The 21,897-nt window shown below is 36.4% G+C and overlaps 1 protein-coding gene across 1 annotated transcript in view; it reads right to left on the reverse strand.

The window, feature by feature from the left end:
* Positions 1-218: 218 nt before the first annotated feature.
* The window catches only part of LOC124157146, a 119,808-nt gene continuing 98,129 nt past the window's right edge, over positions 219-21,897 (reverse strand). The window contains exons 14-19 of the mRNA XM_046531646.1: positions 21,172-21,418; positions 20,806-20,906; positions 14,868-15,088; positions 14,165-14,302; positions 11,161-11,481; positions 219-941 (exon numbers count right to left, since the gene is read on the reverse strand). Of these exons, the coding sequence (XP_046387602.1) occupies positions 833-941; positions 11,161-11,481; positions 14,165-14,302; positions 14,868-15,088; positions 20,806-20,906; positions 21,172-21,418 (1,137 nt within the window). The 3' untranslated portion in view covers positions 219-832. The remainder of the gene's footprint in view (positions 942-11,160; positions 11,482-14,164; positions 14,303-14,867; positions 15,089-20,805; positions 20,907-21,171; positions 21,419-21,897) is intronic.

The raw sequence follows: 21,897 nt of genomic DNA on the forward strand, positions 1-21,897 counted from the left end.
TGGGGGTACAATATTAGTTATACATTTACAACATAGGGGGGAGTGCAGTAGGAAAAAAAGATAGGGAACCGCTAGTTTATATAAAATATTGTTATGCAACACATTGTGGGTTTCTTGCCTGTCACAAGGCTCTTGCATATCTGCTAGATGACCACTTCATGGAATGCAGCAAAGTACACATCTACATCTGAATCCTAGCAGAAATCACTTTCACAGAGTTTCGAGTAAAATTTTATTGAAATATAAAGTACATGTGTCAAAGGTAATGAACTACATACAGAAAAATATCTGCCTTTGACTACAAAAAGAAAATACCTTTCATGATATTTATAGATATAAAATGAATGGAATCATGAGGAGAAAACCTCAATGTGAATAACTTAAGGTATGCACCGATATTTCTACCTCGAAACATATACCTACTTTTAAGAACACACTCAATAAATATAATACCTTGATTTTGATCAGTTAATAAATTTGCTGGCAAGCATTGTGCTTCATTCAGGAAAACATGAGATCACTACTGCTCATAACTTATTCATCTGTAGCCACAGAAACTCTATACATAACTTCATAATTTGATTAATAGTTCAATTTCACCTTAAATAAGGGCAAATGAAACTCGTGTAACCTGAATGGCAAAGTGAAGCCAATCATCTTGTTCTAGGTGAATTGAAGCAGCCAAGCTCTACAGATTGAGTCGGCTATTGATAATACTGCAAAAGTCACTATCTTTGTTCCATGGTGGCCTCCACATGAAAAATAATCTTCACTAATCAGGTACAATCCAATTATAGCATCCATTACGTTTGGCCAAATGTAACGGATATCTCTAATACTCCATCGATGCAGAGATGGGAGTAAGGTAATTTTCAACTTCAGTTGAAGGGACCATGCTCTGACATAAGTCAGGATCAGTGCCACATTCAATTCTTTCATTCCTGGAAATGAGAGAAGAATTAGTTAACGTTAACAGATATATCGTTTGCCCAGAGAATGGCAATAATACAGAAATGACAAAAAGATACACGGTGAAATCACAGATAATGATACCCACACAGCACACGGACACCTTTCGGACATCCGGTGATTGTCCGCCAAGTGGCCTATGGACATCCTACGGACAGCCGAATTCATACAAAATGATGTCCGCTGCAAGTCCGCATGTCAGTAAAAAAGGTGGCCTATGGACGACCTGAAATTGTCCGCTCTGGACACCTTCAGGACACGTTTAGGTTAGGATTGCATTTTGTTCGATACTAATAAATAATAGGTCCAGACAAGAATTTAAATAAATAAGGCATCAATTTCATGCACAATATTTATTTGGCTTCTTAAAACAGTACAATGCCAGAAACTACATACGATTTATTTAACTTTCTTCTTCCCCTGTAACCTCTCCTTGGCGTGCCTTAGCCAGCTTTGGATGGCAACCTCCACATCCTTTTCAGGGGCTGTCTTGCTCTCCTGCACTGCTCCTGTAATAATGAAGTATATAAACATTTCATTGTAGCAAGAAATTGTATCTTGTACGTAACAAGCAGATTACATAAGACAGGACGCTACAGTCTTATTAGTCACATGTTTAACATTCTTAAGGTTTCAAAATTAGGAAACCTGTCCATTACAGGCTGAATACATTTTACAAACTTTTCTTTGACTTTTTCTTGTTCTTAAATAAGAAAAGAATTTGAGTAAAATTATTAATGTGTTAGTAATGTATATATTATGATTAAGAACATTTTTCATAGAACAATTGTTGAACTAGATTTTAATCCCAAATATGAGAAGACTGTTGCCTGTTAGACCCTGGTGCACCATCTAGAAAAAAATTCTTTGATCCATCCTTGCCAGACAGCTTAGTAGAGGTCTCGAAAAAGATATTGGAAAAAGCATTCAAATGGAGGATAATATTTCTGAACAATTGGTCTCCCCTTGAAGATTATGACTACACTAGAGTGAATTGTGGAGGTGAAGAAAAGTGTTACATAAGCTGGAGCTAAGGAAGACTAATGCAGAAGAGCTGAATATGATATAGGAGTAAAGGAAACTAGAAAATTTAAAGGAGGAAGTTTAAGTGAACTAGATCTCTTGGGATTAGTGTGAAAACAGCCACACTGATTTGGCACACAAACCACTTAGCTGCATTGGCCGAGATGCAACTTAAAAAAATAGAAACTTTGAAAAACTAGCAAAAACTTGCTGTAGTTAAGGCCATTCCATGATTTAGATCTCCGAATTCTTCCAATCTTAATAATTAAAATAGATCTTCTAATGTAGTCTGGTATCAAGGCAAAAGTGACAACCTAGCTCACTGGCAATATTCACATTTCGACAGAGACATAACAGGGGAATAGCAGCTAAGGCCTGCTGTGAGCTACTGAAATTTCTATAGCTCCTACAAAAACACCTACTTCAAAACATCTTAGTTAGCTAGAGCTACTAGAAAATAGTAGCTTCTGTAGTACTGTGCAACTACCATCCCTGTTGAATAAGTTATCCCATTCTTAAGTTCTACAGGTGCTATACATCGAACTTTTAAAGAGCATGAGATCCTTTTCAACCACGTTTTTGGTAATTATACCTCCCATATGCAGAACAAAAATTGTTTTCAAATGTTTGAATTACTTGGTAGTGGAATCTGCATCTGAAAATAATACATAACAATACTATTTTCTCTACCTTTAGCATGGAAGGGTGAACCTTGTATTACAAGATGTTTAATAATTATTTAAATTTACTTTATATGAGCTCCCTTTAGAGGAGCAACTTGTCAAAAAAGTATCCAGACCAAAATTATTCCTCCTTGCTCAAACCTATATAATAATCAAACGAATACTTACACCTCTCTCACATGCCTCGCTTTAGCATGTTCCAGCCAACTCTTCACTGTAACTTCCACACTAGAATTGGTGGCTGTATCGTCCTGGTTAAATGCAACATCTGTAAAGAATGAAGACAAATAAGTATACAGACAATTATAAGAAGAGAGACATACAAACTTATAAATAGAGATAGGAAATAAATAAAAATACAGATGAACTATTTTTATTCAACTCCACTACATGAAAGCTATAGTCAGTAAATGCCTCCAGGTAAATATATCAGGTTCACGATACTCTACACCAAAATGTGTACCGATGGCTGTACGAAAAGATGCACAAGTTCTATTTTCTGGGTATAAGATTTCATGCAGCAGTTTGAGCAAATAAATGAACCATGAAACATAGCCTTAAGGTTTGTTTACACAATATATCACTTACAATTAGACCTTGTTTAGATTCATCCCGAGTTTCTTACAGTCGTCCTATAGTTTCCACTAAATTAAATGCATGGATGACTAATAGCACAGTTACTTAGTTTGTAGTTAAATTAGTTTATATTTTATTAGGTTAGCAAAGTTTGGCAGAAAAAATATAATAAACGCTATAAAAGTTACGTCGGCATTGTAATTTTTCAATCCCTAAGCCTTATCTTTACTGACATAATAGATCATTTATTTATTTAGGACCTAAAATTTTTAATTATTAACCTAGTTCCATCAAACAGATAAAGAGTATAAAAACTTTTTGTAAAAAGGCTAAACATTGGTGGTTATCCTATCATAACATTATTGTTCTTTTTCGATGCGTGCGTAACTATACATATCGAAAGAAATCACACGGTGTAGTCCGATTTCAAAGAATTAATAATTTACGTGAAACCTATTAATCATACATGCGTGTTGCAAAATCCCCCGGTTACACGTAAGTACAATTCCTAGTTATATTTATTGCCAAGAACCCTACTTGATTTGATTTAGGAACGGAACCAAACGGACCGTTGGGACTTCCAACAAATTCAGCCGTAACCTACGCTATCAAAACAACAGGTTCTATTTTATGCGCTAGCACTTACATTATTTCCTATACGTTCTCGCGTACAGAGACTATAGTACAAGAACTTCCACTTTAAATTATATCATGTAAACAAGGAACAAAAGCGAAAATTTCACCATGAACAACGGAAAAAGACGCTACCTTTAGTTGCCAAGTAACGGTTTTACCAAGACGGTAATGTTGTTCCAAGCAGAGCCATATTTTTCCTCGAGATGTTACAGGCTGAGTTATAAGAAATATAAGGAGCATGCGGAAACACTATACTGCCGCCAGTGAACGCCAAGAAAAAATTATTTAGAAGTCACATCAAACTTACTTGCAGCAGCATCTTTGTAACCGCCAAACCACCATGCTGTCTCCGGTGTTCCGTTCCGGTTCCTCTGTTGGAAAGGAGGAACGGAGGAATGTGGAGAACCATGGTAGAACACCTGAATCGCGGAGTAGCGGTAGATTCAAAATTCGTTCGCCACCAAAAAAACTAGAATTTCGATATAAAGTAAAGGTACGGCAGTACTTACCTTCTATCTTCTACTACTTCTTCTACTTGCCTATCCTTAAATTGGACAATTACAATTTCTAATCTGGGAATGAGGCCATCGATGCCGTGATAATTTTAGGAGAATTCTTACCATTAAAATTAAAATGAATTTAAAGCGTTATGTTTCATTAAAATACTTTCCAATCAATCGCCTCTGAGATTTTTTAATCCCTAGAGAGTAAATATTAATTAATCAATAAGTTGAAAGAGTTCATTTAACCTGTAGGAATGGAATGTCCCCGAGACGCGAACGTCCGCAGGACATTGGTACATAATATAAAATTTCAGTAAAAATCGATAAATTCCATTATTCCTGTTGTTAATTTTTGTAAAAGTTGCTAAATTTGTTTAAATTTAAGTAATTTTTATAATCATGAAAAGTACGGGTTTATTGTTCATCCAACGCTTCTCAACCGTACAACATGCGGAAATTTTTAATTTTTTGAAAGTTTCTAAAATTGTTGCTAAATTTATTTAAACTTTAAAAATTGTTATAAATAATGTAGAGAGTAGTAAAGAATGTAAGTTCGTTCAATTGTTGTTGTTTAACCCGTGAGGCATGTAGAAATTTTTAACGCTCGTAAATGTTACTTAAATTGTTGCTAACTTTGTTTAAACTTGATTAATTGTTATAAACAATATAAAACTTAAAAATAGCGTACATTTGTTGTTCTTAAACTATAGAAGCGGTAAAAATGTCAATTTTTTTTTCGTTAAATAGTTTATAATTTCCTCCGAGTCCACACTCCAACAAGAGGATTACATTTGGTTACCTAAAATAATCCTCAAAATATCTCTTCCTCCACGAAAAATTTCCTCTTCCTCGATCGGGAGGAAGTATTCTGGCTTCAGAAACGAGAGAGAGTTTTTTTTCTTTCTCCCTTCTCCTATACTCCCTACTCGGAGGAGGATCACGAGACTTTCTCTCGGAGTTCCTCCTTGAGGAGGTGAGTGTTTTAAGAGGAAACCAAAACTCCCAAACCCTGCGTAATGGGACACTAGCTGGACGTCCGCTGGACATCCGAGATAGGACAGTGTGCGGACGGATGGCCAGGACAGCCAGCGGATGTCCTCTGGCTGTCCTGAAAATCCGCGGACACTGAGAGGACGCGACGGACGCGCAGCGGACGTCCTCTGGCAACGATGTGCTGTGTGGGTATTTACACAGCATAATCCTATGCAGAAAACTTCCATACAATAATATTTAAAAAAAAACCTTCTCTTAACAATGTCATTACCCAAGTCCCAGGCCTTTCCTGTTTATAATGCATGGAGGAAAACATTCTGTCACAAACTTCTATACATACCTACATAATTACGAAGCCTCCCTATAACCATATCCACTTGTGGACCCCAGGTAGGAAAACAACCTCTCCATACAATCATCACTTAGAAATTACCTTACCACATGCAGTTTCATCTCCAAATTCCACATAATCCTCAAGTTTGTTAATTCTCAATATTGTGACCTGGTGCCTGGATGCTTTTGCAGTGGAGTGACCCACAGGATGGTTGCCCTACAGCAAGAGCATTAAAATACATTCCCAAATCATTTTAAATAAATTCTTTGCTACTATCTCCAGATGCTGATGTGTAATGAATAATTTTGAGTTTATTTTACATGTGTATACTTTTGAAATGGTAGGAGGAAAAGCCAAACCAACCTTTTCAGTTGAATCACTGAGTCAGAGTGAGTAAGGAAAAAAGCACTCATATTTTAGGCTGACTACATATCATCATTGAATTGAAAAACTTAAAAACCAGAACTTTTCATTGCTTTTCTAGTTACTAAGGTTTAATTTTGATGAGAGACAGTTAAAGAATCAGTTTCTCAATTGTCTCCGGCCTATCACAGTGGAAAGGTTTCCAAAATCTTTGTATCAACTGTATCAAATCCCTGTATTACACAACTATAGCTAGATTGTGTTCCCTTTAATGTCATCCCGAAGGCTGAATTTTATAACTTTGATTGAACATGAGTTAAACAATGTCTCTTAGGGAATGGTTTATTTTATTTTAATTTCTCGTGGATTCTTGATTTATATCTCTAAAACTGTGCAATAGGGAGTAAAATCAATGTGCTAACAATATCAGGTTATATTTTTAACATTAAGAGGTGTCCCAACATCACTAAACATATTTACAATTAGTTTTCTCAAACAGACCAAATGACATCATATCTAAAGCTAAAATGAAAAATTAAAATTCTCTGGGGCCAAAATTCACAATGTTTTTACAATTGAGGATCTTTTTTTGAGGAATGACATTAATTAGCTCTTTTTTGGGGTGGAGTTACCCAGGTATTTTCATCCCTCAGATATGGGACTCGGCTCAACAGGGTGGCCATCCCTTACCGCTGCCACTGCACTACACCCTCTAACCCTATCATAGCATGAATCCAAAGTCAAATAATTGCGTTACCAGTGTTTTTTTCAACCAAAAATTGTATTTCATTTTCAATAATTTACTCTTCTCAAAGAATTACTAACACTTTTTTAAGCATTGTGGAATTTTAAATGGGTTTCTAGCGTTAATACCAACAAATTTAGTTAACACTAGGAGGACGGGAGTTTCGCGCTACCTAGAAGGACGGCTAGGGGTCATTTGACCCCTAAAATGTATTTTGGAATAAAACGCCTAATTTTCAACCGATATTCAGTTTAATCGTATTAATTGTTGAATCAGTTCATTAAAAACACTATTTAACATTATCAAATATTATTTCAATCGTCAAAAGTTAATAACAATTATTTTAAAGAATCATGAATTAAACCGTATGTAGTAGTCGATTGCAAATCAAATAATGAAAAAACATAAACCCAATACAAAAGTTGTTTTACATGTTTAAACAATAGGTTTACAAAATTTGCATTAAAATTTTTGAAACTTACTACTTTGTTGTAAATCTCAGACACAGTATTTTTTTCAGCGCTGTTTCCACAAAATATTTTTTTGCGCTGAATGCGTTCATTGGACGATTTTTTCATCTACATCTAAATCCACACACTAACCCGCTAGCCACTTAAAAGCGTGTGGCAGGGGGTGTTAGGACACCAGCCATTTGCACATAAAAAGGAATTTGGAAAATGGAAAGGAAATTGGTGCAATGATTCAATTTGATGGTATTTGGCACCTTTTTCTTTTATGTGCCCGTGGAGATATGGCCATTGGATTTGGAGACGTGTAAATAAATTGATACATTCTATCCATCATACCTACTCCCGCTTTGCTTTTATTATGAAATAGGATGGTCTCTGGTATTCTTTTATTCGTTTCGGAAATAGTGTCGTCTGAGATCATGCTGCTGAGTGAAAGCACATTATTGTTCTGGTTGCCTGATTCTACGTAAGAGTATGGCCTAAGGTATTTTTGAACACTCGCGTTGAATGGATTACATGATAATTTTAGGGGTCATAGATATTTGTGCGTCACGCCTGTTTTTTTCAGATCGTCCATACAAGAGAAGTTTTCCATTTTTTTATGACTTCCTGCCAGCTGGATGGATGGAAAATAATTGTTACAAGTTACATTTATTCCTGAATTCTTGTATGTTACGGTCACTCTAGGAACTATTTATTTCCCCAACGCTTGATAAGATGGCCAATCATCATCTTTGCCACAATATGGAAATTCATTTAGGCTGTATTTTCATTTCACATCTGTCAAAACCCAGTAATCGATTCCAAATTTGTCTGGTTTATTTGGAATTTACCTCATAAAAGGACAGCTGCATTTTGTTGGATAGAGCTGTGCATTTGCTATCACGCCAAAGTCGCCATCGGATTCACTATCTTGGACTTCGTCGCTTCCATCACACCCAGATGTTGATGCATTGGTCAGAATGTCCTTGAACTGATGTTTACGATTCACTTCCAGACTGATCTTCAATATTTCCTACAGCTATTAGAATCGCGACGATTCTCTTCTCTTGATGTATTTCTCGACTTCTTACTTTCTTCCTCAACTCGCTACTGATATGCATGCAAAAAAATCTACAAACGAAAGCGCATTATGGTAGAATCTTCTCTAGTTGCATTGCAGGTATAGAGAGCTGGAGAGCATTAGAAATTCATACAAAAGGACAAAATTTTCAGGAGTAACGCTAATTGCCATTCGAAAGGCAGGGACTCAACCGACAACCGTATCCTGATTCGTATCTTCCAGGAACTTGCAGTAATGCTTCTTCTCCGACCTACGTGCGGATTCCAAAGGTAGGATTTACAATAGAATTTTACCGTCCACCCAATTCCTCCGCTCTCTCAAAAAGAGACAGGATTTTTCCCCAGGACGCAGCGTGCAGTCAGCCCACGGGCAAGAAAATAGCGCGAAAACCAGTTCTGGGTCAAATGACCCCTAGCTGTCCTTCTAGGTATAACACGTCATAAAAATTTAAAACAAAACATTATTGTTGAATTTTCACTAATTTATCAAAATATAGACCAAAATGAACAAAGTCAAAAAGTTTCAAAATTTAAAAAAATATTTTAATAAGAGAAAAATAAATTGGAATTCTGAAAATGGGTCAAATGACCCCTGCCGTCCTTCTAGTGTTAATACAAGGTAATAAAGCTATAAGTCCAGAAGTCCGTTATTTTTAATGCTAGAATTTCACTAAAAAATTGCTTACACATGGAACAAAAATAAGAATACATTTCAAAGTATAAAAAATTGTAGTATGCAACAAAATATATCAGTGAAACAAACCATCGTCAATATAACCACTTTGCAACGGATTCCTGCGGTGAGGATGATCATATAAATGAGTGGGAGGGTCAGGCTTAATTGCCAAGGAGAGGCCCTAAGGGCTCGCTAAGCTGGATCTCAGGCCGGACCTGAATGCATCCGGCAATTGCTACCTCAGCAGTCAATTCCCTTCCCTTACATCTGTCAGAGCCGACGTCCAATCATTTGCGTTGAAAAATCTGCAAAAGCTATACCTGACGTCAGGTCCTCTGGGTATAAAAAAGAATCCTTGCAACACACGTAACGTATATGTCTGAATATAGTATCCCCCTTTTTTTCCAAAACTGCCTGTGGTAAAAGTAAAGGGGGGACTATATTCAAACGCATTTATTTAACTTTTCCCGAAACTGAAGCCTCAAAATTAGGGGGTGGGGAGAACTATATTCAGAGGGGGACTGTATTCGGAGAAATACGGAACAAAGAATTCTTCAAATACAGTGAGTCCTCGTTTAACGTCACTTACCGTTCCTGAAAAATGTGACGATAAACGAAATGACGTTAATCGAAGCACAATATCCCATAAGAAACAATATAAAAAGTGAATATCGGCTCCTAGACCTCACAATTCCTACGCGAAAAAATTTTAGCGTATCATATTTGGGCCATTTCTTACGATGGGAATGCCAAACTATGGCATGAACACGAGTCTCTGTCTTCATTGACGGCGATACCAGCAGCGACGTACATCCTTCTCCATTTTTGTATCTTCCCGCATTTGTTTTTTTGGCTTCGCTATGGTGGTCACCTGGGCATCATCGCCTGGGCATCATCATCGCTGAAACATCGTTGCAGTTACAGGAACCAAGATTATTGAGAACACGGCGAAAAAGTGACGACAAATACTCCGAGTTCTACCCGGAAAAATTCCTAGAAATCACTTTTCAGGTTCCAGAAAACCATTATGTCAAGTAAAATTTGCTAAAACTTTACTTGACATTTACGCACTTAACATTTGCGCACCTACCTAAGAATTCATTTTGCAGAAAATTTGCTATAAACGTAATCGAAATTGACAATAAACACACCGTTTTACACTTCGTTTAGACTGACTGTATTACCGCCCACAAAACGAACAACCTGCAACGCCCGCCGCTTCGCATTTTTTCTCGCACGAAATTTAAAAGACCTGACCAGACCTGACGTTATCGCGAAGCAAAGGTGCGATAAACGAATGACGGTCTCAAAATTTTCGTGACGTTATCGCGAAATGACGTTAAACGGGGTGACGTAGAACGAGGACTCACTGTAATTAACATACATATTTGAAATCAGTGGACTGCATGTAGAATGTGACATAAGTAGACATTGGTTTTCAATAAGATATAAAAACATTTTTCATAGGATCTGAAAACAACATAATTACAAAAAAAAATGTCCACCATGCTATTTACCTTGGTGGTGAAGTTCAGGCAGCCTAATTTGTCACTCAAATGCTTATGCTCAAATATCATTTTTCTCCCAAAAATTTTGGGCAAAAAAGAGGTACCATATTAGGAGATTACAGTTGAGTTTACAACTTTAAGGGTGATTTGTAAAACCCAAAATAAAACCTTAACGAAAGTCCCTGCACACTACATATTAAATTGCACCTATGCTTGCATTAGTAATTACAAGAACCTATGACTAGATTTAAGCTTCTCTTTCCAACTCATGCCTCCTTTCCACAAGGTAATGCACAGAAAGGAGACAATAATATGTTCATGTCACCATCCTTTGAAAACAATACATTACAGCCTTGTACATGGGAGAGATCGAGCAAAAACCAATATACAATCTCAAGCATCCACATCCTGGATAGAGGGAATCTACAAAGGTACAACTCAAAACTGAGACCATGCTTTGGTCGGCTAGGACAAAACTCTGCTGCCACTAAGGCTGGAAAATTTGTGTGTTATCATGATGTGTTATCAGTTGTCTTCAAAAATATTAACCCAGAAGCAGACATTAGGTAATAACTATAAACTGGAAGTGTGTATATAAGAGTAGAAATCAATCACTAACCTCAGAATTGCATCAGAAGAAGACTCCATATTATACACTTTATTTGAGCATATATCACTCATGTGATGAGTATCCTCAGACTGATTTTCTGGTCCTGAAGCCTGTCTTTCACAATCTCTACAGATAACATCATTTGAATTGGATACAGACGATTCTTGGCAGCTGAGTTCAACTCCACTCATTTCTGGAGAGTAGATGGGTAAGCTCAAGTATGTAGATGCTGAACTTTTTTCTAGCAGGTTTTCAATTTGAAATCGTAGTTGGGAAAAACTTGGCCGGCTCGATGGCCTTTCTTGCCAGCACCAATTCATCAACTGATATCTGAAATGAAACAATTGCCTTTTACTACATAATATGGGGTCCAAGCAAGCCTGATCAAAGGAACATGTGACTCATACAGCAGGCAGATCTCTCATACGATTGCAAAGCATAGAACTACACCTGATGTGTGTTCCGACAGTAAAAATTGACCAGTGGTATCTGGGTATACTTTAGCTGAGAATTGCACATGCCAGCATCCACACCAATGGTTTCTATGCGACAAATTAATCACTAACTACAATAGAAGATCAATAATTCGGAATGCTTAGGACCAGACACATTCCCGATAAGCAATATTTCCAGTGAATAGATAAGTTACCTAGACGTAGGTAACACTGCAGCATGGAAATTTTTAGATATGAAGTGAAACACTTTGCACTTTCCACATAAAAACTTTTCATGTGGAAAGTTCAAAGCGTTTCACTTCATATCTCATAATGGATCTCCGCAAAGTATCTGCCTCATCCATCCAATTCATGGAATTTTTTTCTCAGAACGTGCATTGGTGTCAGTGGAAACAGTGCATTGTTGAGTTAAGGTTCAAGAAATGAGAAAAATCAAATTAAATTAATAAAATTAGTGATTTAAGATGTGATTTCAAAAAGACTCAAAACATTTGAAAAAGTCCTTCATCCATAAGTCGTGAAGGTAGATAAATCGTGAAAGTAATCTGACCTAAAATAATCTGATCTAAAGCAATGACACCACCTGTAAATGGAAAGAAAATGGCACAACATTTTTACAATCTGACTGGAGCATCTTTTCACCCCTCCATATTTTTCAATGTGCACCTGAGGCAAATCCATGTCATTTTCACGACTACTAACATAAACTTATTCGTGATCATCAAATCCGCTGATCAGAGGTATCCCCACTTCAACTAGATACATTACTGTTAATAATAACTGATGGTGAACTTCAATTCTTAAATTTAATATTAGTAATCCCAGCTAATATTATAGATGCAGAGAACGTTCGTATTTTGGAAAAACTACTTGGCATTAATATCATAAACAATTTTCAGCAAGTCCGCATGATTTATATGGAGGGAGGCCCTTCAGGCTACGAGCTCAAGAACTTAATGCAAGGTGGCCCTTACCACTTCCACATTGTAACTGATTCTCTCAATCTCAGGTTTCAAATATGGGCCATTATGAAGAGTAAAAAATATTTTAAGAACGTCTACTTGTGAAAAGAGATTGACACATGCGATAAAAAACTACAGCAAGGCTCCCATGCTTGAAGCAACTGGCTGTTTCACTTGTGGATTTTCAAAGAAACTCCTGATCGGACAAACTTCTGATCAGAAAAGAGTGCTTTTCCTGGGAAAACAGCACCTGAAGAAACGTGTTTCAAAAAAAATGTTGGCTCTGACTGCTGAAAAATGAGTGAGTGTGTATAAAAGATGTCAAATTCCTCTTCATGATGGTAGGAGATCAATTCATGAGCATATATCATGCATTAAATGCTCTTTGCTGAAAAAAACAATAAATACACAATAGGGTAGATTTCCAGGTTCTGTCCGCATTGTCATTTTGATGGCGACATTTCACTTTCTGTGCCATAGGCATCCTAAGGCCAGGCTGGTGTGGAGAGTGCTTCAAGGGTGTCCGATATTTATATGTTTATGCCAGACAAATACGTCTTACTGGACCCCAGAAAGATGTCTCCCTTCCCATGCTTAGCAGATTGGGGACCAATCAGCAACAAGCATGCACCAAGTCTGGCAGTAGGTGAAATGTCGCCATCAAAATAAGAACACAGACAGAACCCGGAAATCTACACTCCTGCAAACCTGAATGCCATGAAAACTTCAGAAACTATCACGAAAACTACTAGAAATAAAATAAATATATTTTTTTTACATTCAAAGTCCCTTGCATTGCCTATATACCATGTTTCATATGGTTCAATGGACTGTCAACTTGCAAATCCATCACAGCTTGGTGCCACCAGGGCCTCCTTCTGTGTGACTATTCGTCCATGCATCTGGAATGAGTGATGGTGGGGTGGAAGCCTTGGGGAATGATTTTTGCTGGTCAAAAAAGCTTTTCTTTTCACAGGCCACAGCAAAGCAAACAGACTTCCCATTTTTATAGCTCCATCTTTTAATAATCATCTCCATTATGTGACATTTACGTCTCCACAGCAAGCTAGCAAGACAATATGCTATGCATAGAGGGGTCTTCAATTTTTTTTTAATCTTTGTAGTACGGGACTTTCTAACAATACTGTCATCATTTTTATGCAATAATTAACTATAAGAATGTATTTTAGCGGTTTTCCGACACTCTTGAGAGTCTTCTGTTTGTTCTGTGCCAGGGCCAAGAATCTGGGGCTAGTCCCGACAGGGTAAGTTTACTCATGTCTGCATAAGATTGGTGGAGCATATTCTGCATCAGATTGGTAGAGCAGTTTCTGATTTGGCAATAAAGTATTTTAACAGTAACTGTGAGTCCTATTGTCGACTGATACGACAGGTAGAATTTTTGTAAAGTGTTGAAAACAGATTCCAAAGGCAAAGACAAATTAGTTTTGCACCAGGTAGGTCTAAGAAATATTAAAGGATTTTGGGTGTTCCCAAATTAGGGAATTCTGGCTTATGGGCACACAATTCTATTTATCTTTGGTGCTCAGATTTAAAATCGCAATTAATTAAGCACTATAAATTATAGGAACTTACAATTCAGGACTACAGTTTTGAGGTCTTTCCATTCTGTATCCAGTCTGTATTAACTTGAAAACTTCATTAATTTCAATTCCTGGATAAGGAGTTCCACCCAAGGTAATAATCTCCCACAGTAATATGCCAAAAGACCACCTGAATAAAAAAAAATTAAATTAGTTAAAAAATATAAGAAAAATAATATGCAAATTTCATCCAAAATCAGCGGAGACAGCACAGACATTTCACATTACTTACACTATTATGAAAGAAATGTTATAATGCAATGTGTGTTATTGCATAGCAAAATCATGATCAGGGAAAAAGTGGTATCCAAACATAGTAAAAGGAGTGATACATATTAAAGAATTTTAAAAAAAGTGGCAGAGCATGTCTTTAGACCTAGGGAAAACAGGAACCTGTAAATATATTATGCAACCATCTAGGAATATTCTGATGCTCATTAGGCAAATCTGAATATGTAATCTACCATACTTCAGTATGGCCAGGCAACAACTAAAAATACCTCTGGCTCTACCCGTTAAATATGGATTAGTAAAGAATAAATATCATTATGGACCAAAATTATCATATCCCATATTTTGCTGAATTGAATGTCCTGAAGTATTGCGGATTCCTCCTCAATACCCTGTATGTTTTACACATATAATATGCAAACAAGACTGACTAGAATTTTCTAAAGAACATAAATTTTTCTTACACATCACTGTGGGTCGTGTAAATTCTATGCAGTAGCGCTTCAGGTGCCATCCATTTGATGGGAAGTTTCCCCTGCGCTGAGGCTTTATGGTACACATTCTGTAGGTATACATCTCGGCTCATTCCAAAGTCTGATATTTTAACTGTGCATCCATCACCACAGATGAGTACATTTCTCGCAGCAAGGTCACGATGCACAACTTTATGCCCCGCTAAAAATTCCTAAAGTTTAATAATATAAGAATTTTCTGATGGAGCCACATTCATAGAATAATAATATGCATATTTTAAAAATTAGTCACCATGCAACATTTTAGAAGAACTAATAAAAACAGGTTTTGTGCCAAAATCAATGAGCTGCATTACTTTCCAATGCAACTTCATCTTAAAGACCAATAGGACTGGTTGAGGTAGGAGGTGGGAGGGGGGGTCAAAGCTTTCTAGCAATCTGTGTGCTATACAACTCAGAGCTTTTTGGAGTATGTACATGAATAATTAGGTGAAGCCCTTAATAGTGAACTCACCAAGGTAAATATGGAGTGATCTTTCAATCTACGAGCAGCAATTAAGTTTCAAATTATACTAAAAAAATTGCCACTGGAAAATTTTCAAATTTGTACTTCATCAAGATTTTGGGAAAGATTGCCTCCCCAGATCACAGCAGCAGTTATGGCAAAAGATGTTTCTTGAGGGTTGAGAATATGTTGCCAACAAAGCTTGCTCAGGACATCTGCCAAGATCATAGAGTGAGGACAGTCTGGACTTGTCACTACCAGACATTTCTTTTGGTTTCCATGCCTCAAAAGCAAGTTCAAGGGTACACATTTTGAAAATATTAACCACATTAAGGCTACATTGATGAAGCTTATCAAGAACAGATGATTCCTAGAGAACCCCTGGCAGAGCTATGTGGAAGGAGATTATTTGAAGAATTTAAAGTTGTTGAATCAATACCTAAATGAGAAAAGTGACTCATTCATTTTGGAAAAAACCAGTATACATATAAGCTGACTCAATTAAGAGAGAATACAGTCATAACAATAGAGCATAAAAGAGTAATGCCACAAAGGCATTGGGCTAAGCAGTATTTTAACATAAAAAACAGACATTATTAGCATAATAAAAATTCTATACAAAACACACTGTAACATTCTATCTACTAATTGCACTCTTGAATTTTACAGAAAAAAGGTACAATATCTTAAAGCATATAATGATAAAATAATAAATAAATATCCATTAAATTTTATTCAGTATCTCTTTAAAACTTCAAATCATAAAGTGACAAACAGATGTATTAAGCACATTCATTATGTTCATTTTGGCAGCCATCTTTTGTTTGCAAATATCTATGTACTGCCCCCAATGTTTTTTTTCACAGGAACAATGTGTAATATGTTGTGGTGGTGAAACCATGGAAGAAGGAAGAGAGGAAGCGCAACTCCAACATTTTTTTCGTGTTCCAGTAGATGTCTCTTTCTCGACAGTGCTGCCCAGGGATGCCGACTTATAAAAAATATTGGGGGGCTCAAATCAGGGATCTTGCCCCAGGAAATTTTATAAGCAGTGAGTTTTAAGTTTTTTAAGCATTTTAGAAGAGTCATGTGATCAACATTAGAACCCTGATAACTCGAATCTCAATATCTGGACACTATGGGGAAAATCGACAAGCCTGACACATTTTTTCCTCACACCCACAATGAATTTTTGAGGGGGCTCGAGCCCCCTTAGGCCCCATGGAGTCGATGCCACTGGTGCTGCCTCCAAGTCCATCCTGTTTCATTCACTTTCACCTAGGATGCCAACATGAGTAGATGACTTCAAAGGTAACGGGATTTATGTGCTAGATGGCCATGGTGGAGAAAACTTGCCCAGCAGTGAAGAGTAAGCGTGGTATATAATGTGCCGCTTAACAATTTTTTTGAGTGCCTGACAGATGAACTGATTTCTTTATCTTATTTTCCAAAAGATTGTAATTGGTAAGAGGAACCTTAAAAGTTGAACATAGTATTGAATTTCTTGTCTCGTTATGCACTCGCTTTCGGCATGCTTGTTTCACGGGTGGTTGAGTGGCTCAAGTTTGCTCTGCGGGAAGAATTACTGGAGAAAGATATAAAAAATATGAGGCTCAGTAGCGACCATTTTATCGAGAGAGATTATAAATGCAAGATGCTGTGTGCATTATCACGAGCAGATGCAGTTCCCAGCCGTTACGATTCACTCTATGGATTACCTCATGGTCACGCTTTGAGGTTAAAAGAATACACTTGGGCGAAGATATGGGTCTGTTAAACTTAACTAATCAGGTGCCCACCTTTGTATTTGCTCAAGAATCCATATTACACAGCCTAATAATCTGATAATTAACTTTGTACGGAGGAACGCAGATTTATGCTAAGGGTCGGCCGCCATTCCATGCATCTACACCATGCGTTTTGATGGGCATGGGTACATCAAACACTTTTTTTTTGTTTATGTTTTCAGAATAGGAAGTCCGTTTCCTTAATGTATCATTCCCCTTGAGAAAGTAACTTAATTTTTTATTCCATAACCATTATTAAAATGGATAATTCCACAAGGAGTGATTGTGATTCCCAGCCTTGCAGTTCGCAAATTGCATTTGGCATGATTACATGGGGCACTGCTGCTGTAGTACAGTGGAACTTTGATCTATCATTTTTCAAGGGGATGGACCAAAAAAAACCGATGAATGCAGGACAACAATCAATGCAAGAATGTTTTACTGGATTACCTATATCCAAGGAAACACCTGATATATTTTTTATGAGTAATTATGATATTCATGTAAGGATTCATCTCGTCATTTGCACTGCTATTTTGGATTTCTGTCTGATGTAAAAATTCTTACTCATCAAACGCCATTTCAAGTACAATTATTTACAAGAGCAATAGCATGCCTAAAACAAATGCTTTTGCCATCGAAGTTCCCCATTTCTGGAAGTCAACTGCTGCATGAGGCATCTATTAGCCCAAAAGGTGTCTAAAAATGACTTTCGGCAATTGATATTACACCTTAATTGGATTGAAATATTAGTAATGTGCGCGTAATTTAAAAAAGAATAAGACAAAACATGACATATTTCTGACTTTATTTAAGCATTTTACGCAAGGAAATAAATGTCAAAATACAACGGAGACTTAGCATTCTGGCGAAACTCGATATCCTCACAGCTGAGCTTCTCGGAAGTTGATGCAGTATTTTTTTCCAAAAATATATATCAAGTTACAATTTAAGAGCTATGCTATAAATCTCTATTGTCACAGTCACAGACGAAGGGATATTTCCTCAGGATATTTGGTTTCTCCCTGCTAGCAGTTCAAACTCATCTGATTATCTCATGAGAATTTCCAAAGATGAACTGAAAATAATTGATGAAGATGAAAATCCGGTGGAGAAGCGTGTGTATTTTGCAAAACGCCTCGGATTGTCCGCTAGCACTTGACAGTAGGAGTGGGGGTAAAGCGAGCTACCTGTTGAAAATAAGAAGTTGGATGAAGCCGAGTATCAGATGGGCGTGCCACTGAAATGGCGTTTGGTAGATAAGAATGTATACAACAGACAGAAATCAATCGTAGCAGTGTAAATGCTGAGATGGCATGAAATCATTTTTTCGCGAGGTGGTGTGTCCCCTTTGGATATTTGAGAGAGATGTTAGTTGAATCAACCATATGCCCAAATTGTTTCCATAAAATGAAAATATTCCATTAATCATTGAATTCTTGTTTGAATCCTTTAAAGGAAATCACAATTACTCACCAAAATCCTGAATTTCCTGCTGCGTAGGCAACCTAGTCAAACATTCCCGCATTCATCGTTTTTTTCGTCCATCCGCTTGAAAAACGATAGATCAAGGTCCCACTGGATACCTTTTGATTTATACATTCATCAAGGGAAATAGAAGAAGAAACGTACGTTTAATATGCTTTACGCAACTCTAGTATTCGAGGTATTCGAATATTCAAGCAATGATTTAATATTCGAATTCGATATTCGAGTTCGAGAAATCTGCTATTCGACTCATCTCTTGTTTTTACCATTAGATACAGAGATTTCATTTTAACACATTGTGATCATAAATAACTTTGGAATTATTTTGATACCATGGTGGGTCTCAATATCTTGTAAAATATCGCAATTGGTAGTTTTGAATACAGCTGTAGCACGCTGGGGATGTCAGCCATTTTTGAATTGGTGCTGTTAAAGGAAAACTGTCCACCAGAGTACAGCACTGAAAATTTTTACCCATTAACCTTAAGGGAGCTGCACTTCTTATCCTCCTTCTTCCATGGTGGAGCTTGCTGGCATTGGCGTCAGTATATATTAGTTCATGGAGAAAATGTTTTATGTGCAGTTTTAATTTAAGCATTCTCAAAAATTCTCTGTGATTGGCAGCATCGTGAATCAAATTTTATTGGCTATGATCCCACAATTCAACAAGATAGCCATAATATTTTATTCAGTATCAGAATAGCATCCTTGTACAGAATTGATAATAATATTGGTCACTTTCTATTGAAACACCTAAGACATCAAGTTGTGTATGGGCCCCTAGCTTGGTGACCCCCCTGAATGGAAAAGAAAAACGACAACTTGGAGCAATGAATTTAAAAATATCCAACAATGTTAAATTGATAATAACTCAGGAGAGAGCACATCGCGAAATTTAACGTTAGAAGAATGTCATCAACACCCCAAAGAATTTTTTTTTCTCTTTCCTTGCAATGATTTGGATATGTTGCGTTCTTTTTTAAATATGTCCACCAAATTAAATTGATACCAACTATTTACTTTTATCCTATTGGAAAAAATCTACTGATTCGATTGAAAATTTCAATTGAATCCAATTGAATAGGCCATTTTTTTCAATTGATTTTTTTATTAAATTTTTCTCAATTGAAATTTGTCACTTTTCAATAGAACAATTCCAATGAATAATTTTCAATTGAATATTTCCAATAGGGTACATTACAGCCATAAAATTGACAATGGGAGAAAAATATTCAACTGAAGTTTTCTATGTAGGTTATTTGAAATTTGGTGACATATTTTATGTTAACTTTTCAACTTTGGCTTTCAAGGCATGTAATGTCTTTTTAAACATGCTGAATGTAAAGTTCTACATTCTGAAAGAGAAAAAAAGATAATTAGATCACATGAAAGGAAAACTCTCGGGGGAAGTCCAATGGCTCAGAAGAGGAACGTGGAAGGGCGTGTGGGGTGTAGGTGACACCCCAGGACACTTTAACTCATTCCGATTCCGAAGCGAAATAAACATTTGATGGGATACTGGCAGTATTTTGTCATGTATGACACTTGAAGGTATAAGAACTAACAACACTGTTGATACAACAATGGACATACAATGTGTCGAAGAAGAACCATGGGGTGTCATCCACACCCCGTATGACCTTTCCCAGGTTAGTCATTTGATATAATGATACAATAATGAATGTAAGAGGAATAAAATGCAAATGCAATTAAATTAAAAAATTCAAATTAGATTACAGAGCCACAACCCTCAAAAAAAATTATTCCCAGAATGAAATATTGTAGATAAGAGCCAACAATAAACGATCAATTGAACACTAAGCTGGCAAAGAATTCTCTCAATTTGAGGAAGTAACTTAACATGGCGCACATTTTTCTTTTGCATTAAGGTGCCCTTTTTTCTTTTCTCTGGTAAAAAAATATTATACAAATTCGGTAGAACCTGGTTTGAAGGCGAGAGAGACAAACTGAGCAACTGTTAATCTACCAATTCATATTCATTACATAGAGTAGGTCTAACCACTATTATTCAAACATAATACCATGATAATCATCATTACTTTTTTCAAAAGAATACAGATGCAGACATTCAATGAATAATTAAAAAATAAAGTAAAACTGTCTATGATGTAATCTCTAAATTGCTTACCATTCCCATCACTATCTGCCTAGCATATGATAATAGATTAGCTGGAGTCAATTTCTTTGCATCAATTACTTCATCAGATACAAGTTTGTCATCATTCAAACCTAATGAAACAATATAAATACAAGTGAAGTCAAACTCAATGCAAAAATGGTAAAAAAAGACAACAGCAATAAAATGAATGTTAAATGGAAGAACTACAAGACCAGTATAAGGAGCATCAAATGCAGAACTTCTAACAATTTATAAAAATTATACAACTTAAAAGCAGATGCAAACAATGCTAACTAACATCATACCAACGAGCATATCAGAAGAAATCTTAAACACATTAATAATTACAAAAATGTGAAAAACAGTTTTGCTAACCTGGTGCAACTCCATAAGAACGGTTTGATACAATAATTGGACTGCACTTCACATCGATGTCTTCTTTTGATGACGATGAATGATCTAAAGTGGCATATTTTAAGGTATGTCCATTCAAGTTCTGGTCAGTCATCTCATTTATGTACCTGATTTCACAGTTCTTCATCACTTTATCAAATTCATCCCTCAAGTCATCTATGTTCTTATGATCCTTCACATTGTCACTAGTGAGACTCTCTCGCCAAACCTAAATGAATTTTATTTTATTCAGTCGTGAGCCAAATCCATCCAGCACAAAGATAATTTAGATGGAAATAATTTGAGGAACTTGGGGAAAGTTTAACCTTTTCATCATCACCCTTTCCTTACCCATTGTTTACTCGCATGCAGAATTGCCAACAGTGAAGTATAAAAATATATAGTTAAGCATTTACTTAATAGTATGTTCTTAAGAAAAGTTTAAAGTGCAAAAAAGTTCAATATCCCACTCAGCACAACAGATAGATTACCCATTTTTTAACCATTATTTTAAACATGTAGAATTATGGTAAAAGATGGAAGACCAATGTGTAAATGATTGAACTACAGTGGAACTTGGTTAGTACGTTCCTCCTTAGTACGTTTTCCTCCTTAGTACGGCGATTTCCCTCGGTCCCGGTACCATTCGAACAAAATACAGGTAAAAGAATTTGGTTAGTACGTTTGAAAAAATTGCGCTTTCCTGGT

Source organism: Ischnura elegans, chromosome 4 (assembly GCF_921293095.1).
Source record: "Ischnura elegans chromosome 4, ioIscEleg1.1, whole genome shotgun sequence".
In the NCBI taxonomy this organism is placed as follows: Eukaryota; Metazoa; Arthropoda; class Insecta; order Odonata; family Coenagrionidae; genus Ischnura; species Ischnura elegans.